The following is a 5,391-nucleotide window of genomic DNA, read 5'->3' as shown; positions in this document are numbered from 1 at the left end:
GAGTCGGCTGGTACTGGTCCTTCGGGCTGCAGGCTTCTGCCTCATTCTTGCCAGCGTGGGACATGTGGTGGCAGTAAACAGAGGCCATGGCACCACACCTGAGAGGAGGAGAGGGGTGGCAGTCACTGAGAAAAACCAGGCTGGGCAATTCATGAGGCTGGTACTTAGGGTCCTCTGGAAGGACCCAGGAAACACCTTTAGGACTTTTCATGGTTGCTGCCATCTCTTTCCCCCACCCCACCCATCACTCTCCAACCATTCCCAAGTCTCTCCTCTTAAGTCAGCCTTTCACCTATAGGTTTGTGATGTGGTTTCATTAAGATTCCCACAAATGTTCGGCTAGACTATCAAGATTGTTTCATTTGCCAGGCTCAGGAAGTTACAGAGGGTTTGATTAGGGGAAATCTGTTTTGAGTAAATGCAGTGTGTATGTGTGTGTAGACAGAATTTCTAGCCCTGACAGAAGGTGACTTGGCTCCTGGTGGGATTCAGATGATGGCTAATTGAAGAAAGGGAAGGTAGAAGGGTAGAGGATAGGACAGAAACTCTATTTTTGTTGTTGTTGTGTTGCCAGCAAGTCGATTGTGACTCATAGCAAGCCTAGGCTGTCATCTTTACAGGAGCAGATTGCCAGGTCTCTTCTCCTGTGGAGTGGCTAGTGGGCTCGAACTGGTGACCTTCCAGTTAGCAGTGGGACTCTTAGCCATTGAGCCACTATTATTTTTAGAGCCCTCTTAATGGTGATTAGAGAATAGTGTAGTCTAGTGGAAAGTGCACTAGATGGAAGTCAGGAGACATAGCTTCTCATTTCAGCTTTGCCATTGTGTGACCCTGGATAAGTTTCTTATTTCTGGTCCTCATTTTACTCATTTCTAAGACAAAGTCATTGGGACCATCCCCTATAAAATCCCTTCCAGTTTCAAGGTTCTGTGATGTTCAGATCATTGGTGATTATATTGGAAGCATAGGAATTTATTTAAAAAGAAATACTCATCCCCTTTTATGGACAGTCTTTAGCTTTTTCTCCTTTTAAAGGACAAGCACAGATTGGAGATAAACTTTTCCTGCTTCCCCACTCCCTCATCTTTCTGCCTGTGGGAAAGGAGGGTTGAACAGCATTTTCATATTCTTGCTTCATTTGGTTTTCTTTTTGTGCTTTTTTTTTAGGGCGAGAAATTGGACTTTTGATGATGTTTGACCCAGTGGCAGCAATAGCGGGCAACGTGATTTCAAAGCTGGGCTCAGCCTCTGCTGTGTCTGTCTTGTAATCACCAAGCTCATTTTGGACCAGGAATTCCAATCATGTCTGTGATGATGGTAAGAAAAAAGGTGACAAGAAAATGGGAGAAACTCCCCGGCAGGAACACCTTTTGCTGTGATGGCCGCATCATGATGGCCCGACAAAAGGGCATCTTCTACCTGACTCTCTTCCTCATCCTGGGGACATGTACACTCTTCTTCGCCTTTGAGTGAGTTGCTATTGAGTAGAGATGCTTGATGATGGTTAGTTTGGGTTGGAGGGGAGAACCTTCTTTCTGGGGTGTTAGTTGACAGGCCTTGGATAGCTTTTGCTGTCCTTTTGAGCATTGTCTATAGATCATGCCAACTGTGACTTCATTGCTCGCAAAGAAGTGTCTTGGGAAACCTCGATCTTCCTCAAAAAGTCTAAGATCTTTGATAAAAAAAAAAATACCTATTTTATAGTACTGATTTGGAACTATTGCTGGCAAACTTGGGAAATAAGAAAGTTTGTCTTTGTATTATATGCCTCCTTTTTCAGTGTGTCTTTTTTCCCCTTCTGGTTTCCTTAGGAAGGAGCTCTGGTGGTGTAGTGGTTAAGGCATTTGGCTGGTAACCAAAAGGGTGGTGGTTCAAAACCCACCAGCTGCTCTGTGGAGGAAACATGAGGCAGACTGATTCCACAAAGATTTACAGCCTTAGAAACCCTATGCAGGTTGCTATGAGTTGGAATAGACTCGATGGCAGTGAATTTGGTTTTTTGATTGGTTTCCTTATGAGTTTAGTGATAAACAACCTCTTCCTCACCCCTTGCAAACCTAGACATGACTGTAATAACGGCGCCCAATTATACTCCCCTGTTCTGTAATTCTTTGTCCTGTTTCCTTAGGGCTAGCTATTCCATTGAAAAACCAACTGAATTGGGAACCTGCAGACGGGGGATCTAGCCTCGGCTGTGCCATAAACTAGCTGTGTGCCTGGCACATAATGTGCTTATTACAGCTCTCTCTCTCGTGGCACAGTGCCTAAGGCATCTGATTGCTAACTAGAAGGTTGGTGGTTCAAACCCACCAGCCACTCTGCAGAAGCAAGACTGGACAATCTACTTCCGTAAAGATTTACCACCTCAGAAACCCAGTGGGGGTCACTGTGAGTCAAAATCGACTCGATGGCAGTGGGTTTGGTTTTTTGGCTTGGTATTCTGTGTATGTCTGATAGTTATCTTGGAGTTCTTTCTTCCATGAAGTAATATCTATTACTTGAGTCATTGTTTGAAGTATGTGTAGATCACTTCTCAAGGGAGGTGGCCAGTTTGAATTCTAGGATACTGTGGCATGACTCTGGGATGTGCTGAGAATGCTATACACTCTAGGGATGGGAGCAATGCTAATTGTTTGGGGATTACTGTGAGGTGGGCCTTGAGAGGCCATGAGATGTGTGTGTAGATGGCAAGCCATGACTGATATCAGCCTCTATAGTTTATGTACACAGGTGACCTGGAAATGGAGTTCCAATGCTGGGGCATGGCAGGTAGGAGGGGGCCACTTGGCTAGCCTTTGTAGATAATTAGAATGAGCTCTGGTCTTTGGGGGCTCATTTTTGTCATTCCTCTGTGTCTTAGTTATCTAGTGGTACAATAATAGACATAACACAACTATTTATTCTCTCACAGTTTAGGAGGCTAGAATTCCTAATTCAGAGTACTGGCTCTAGCGAAAGGCTTTCTCTGTCTTTCCACTCCGGACAAAGGTCCTTGTCTCCTTTCAACATCTCTGGGCCTGGTGTTCTTTGAAGATTTCCATGTGTCTTGGCATCCATCTTCCCTTGGGTCTAGGAGGTTCTCAGCACAGGACCCTGGGTCCAAAGAATGTGCTTCATTCCAGGTTCTTTCTTGGTGGTACCGAAGTCTCTTTGCTCACTTCTCTCTCCTTTTAGCTCTTATAAGATAAAAGGTGATACAGACTATAGCCCAGGAAAATCTACCCTTACATCGGATGAGGGCTGTGACCTGAGTAAGGATGCTGTGTCCACTCTAATCCCTTTACGGTTGATTGGCTGATCATATCAGATCACACCATGGGGAGATGATTACATCATTGCATAACTGCCAAACCCATCATTACATAGGTGTCAAACTGCTGAGAATCATGGCCCAGCCAAGTTGACACATATTTTGGGGGGTCATAGTTCTATCCATGACATTCTATAAGGGCTTCAGGCTTTTCCAGTGCATCAAGAGTGAACTTTGGGCTGCTTTGCCAGTCTTTTTGATGGTTGCAGCTGGCTTGAGTAACAGGAGTGGGAGGAGGGGCACCTTGCTTACACCAGGCCTAGGAAGTCAGAGCAGAGAAGCTCTTTATTCAAGGCCCTTTGGATGCTGCTGCTGCTAATTTTGTGAAGCATTTGACAAAGTCAGACAGGTTGCTGAAAGCTTCTTAGCTGGTTTCCCATCTTAGTTTCATGGCTGAGAGTATGCATGTGTACTTGTGTGTGGTACAAGTGAGCACGTGCAGCCAGGCAGGCAGATGCCTGACATTTAAAACAAAATTTCCCTCCCCTGCCCCTTCTCTCCAAGTTGGCTTTGCTTTGTTCCTGCCTTGCCTCTATTAGAATTACAGAGCTGAACTCTGCTCTCTGGCATTCTCCCTTGCCTCCACTCCTTCCCCTGCTGAATCATTAGCTCTCTTTGTCCCCTTCCCCTTCCCCATGGTTAAATTTTTATGGTTGGAACCATTCAAAACAAAGATAAGACTTGTTTCCAGGTCCTGAGTGAGTTGGTAGTCCTGGGCCCGGGAAACCTCTGGTTTGACTGGCCGTGGGAATTTGAAATTGGGAGGAATTGGCGTTAGGTACTTTTTCTGGGAGCCAGAAGAGAGTCTGATTTGGATCTGTTCCCCTTAGGCCCCGGAAAGGCTCTGAAGAAGGCTGCCTGTGGGATGAAGCTTATAATTAGCCAAGTTACTGTTTGACAGAGGCCAGTTGAGTTTTCTACTAAGATAGTATTTTCCCCCAACTTATTCCTTGTACTTAGCCCACAGGTATGAAAGGTGAAGTTGTTTGTAAACTGCCCTGAATTCCAGCTGTCTATATGCTAGAGTAAATATTTTTGAAGGTAGGGCTTGCGGAGGGAGTCATGGGAGGAGGAGGGGATGTGTTCACTGAGGAGTGGAAAGGGAAAGTAGAAATCTGACCCAGGAGGAGAGGACCCTGGTGATGAATCCTTCTTGCTGAGAACAGTGGAATGTGTATAAATGTGTATGTGTGTGTGGTCATATACAGACACACAGATACTCTAGGTGGTGGCTGCCTTGTGCTTAGCTAATGACAGGCCAGACAAGGGATACCGTCATGCCTCTAAAGGACTAAGTCTATTTCTGGTCAGTCTTTTTCTTTACGCCAGACACACAGTAGGGGGTAGTGTTTGGGCTCCCTTGTTTGTGGCAGAACTTAGTGAGGCCTCAGGAAATCAGCTGATCTAGTCCCTTGCTCCCTTGCTTCCAGGTAGGTGAGGTGTCTAAACCATTAGTGACAAATGACTGCCCATTGCTTTCTAGCTGCTACGTTTTTGTATTGTGGGAATATAGTTCAGATCTTGGGGTTCGTCAGGATCTACATTTTAGTAACAGGGTTCTGCTTGCAGCAGGTGTTTAGGGACAAGTGTGAGTTGATGTATAGCTTCCTGTGACACAACTCTGGGTCTGCCAGATGGCTCGAGAAGTCTGATCAGGCATGTGGGTGCCTCTTCATGAAACCATGCAGTGTTAGTGTCAGGGGGATAGCCTTTGACTTTTGGATTTTGCCTTTAGGCATCTAGACTTTTTGAAGGAGGGGCCTGAGATGCTCAATGGAAAGAGCAGGTTGAAGGTTGTCCGGCCAGCAGCCAGTTGGCTCCACACTGTTAGAAACTGTTAGAAGTGTTTCAGAAGAAGCTGGGTGGCCATCTCCCAGGGTTGCTGTCATAGAGCAAATCCCTGCCCAGGATGGGAAATTGGACTAGTTTATCATTTAAGCCTCTTGCAACTCTGAAAAACTATGAAATTCTGTTTAACTCTTTACCTGTTTGTTGTTGTTGTTATGTGCCGTCGAGTCGGCCCCGACTCATAGCGACCCCTCCTTGGGTTTCCGAGGCAGTATCACTACGGAAGTAGGATT

The 5,391-nt window shown here is 45.7% G+C and overlaps 1 protein-coding gene across 1 annotated transcript in view; it reads left to right on the top strand.

Moving 5' to 3' along the window:
* The first annotated feature begins 1,233 nt into the window (after nt 1–1,233).
* ZDHHC9 (zinc finger DHHC-type palmitoyltransferase 9) overlaps nt 1,234–5,391 on the top strand; it is a 42,075-nt gene continuing 37,917 nt past the window's right edge. Inside the window, exon 1 of the mRNA XM_007949754.2 lies at nt 1,234–1,469. Coding sequence (XP_007947945.1) covers nt 1,303–1,469 — 167 coding nt within the window. The 5' untranslated portion in view covers nt 1,234–1,302. The remainder of the gene's footprint in view (nt 1,470–5,391) is intronic.

This window comes from Orycteropus afer, unplaced genomic scaffold (assembly GCF_000298275.1).
Source record: "Orycteropus afer afer isolate SDZICR_OR568_19922 unplaced genomic scaffold, OryAfe1.0 scaffold00253, whole genome shotgun sequence".
NCBI lineage: Eukaryota > Metazoa > Chordata > Mammalia > Tubulidentata > Orycteropodidae > Orycteropus > Orycteropus afer.
The sequence above is the reverse complement of the archived record's forward strand: the minus strand, read 5'-3'. Positions and strand labels throughout refer to the sequence as shown.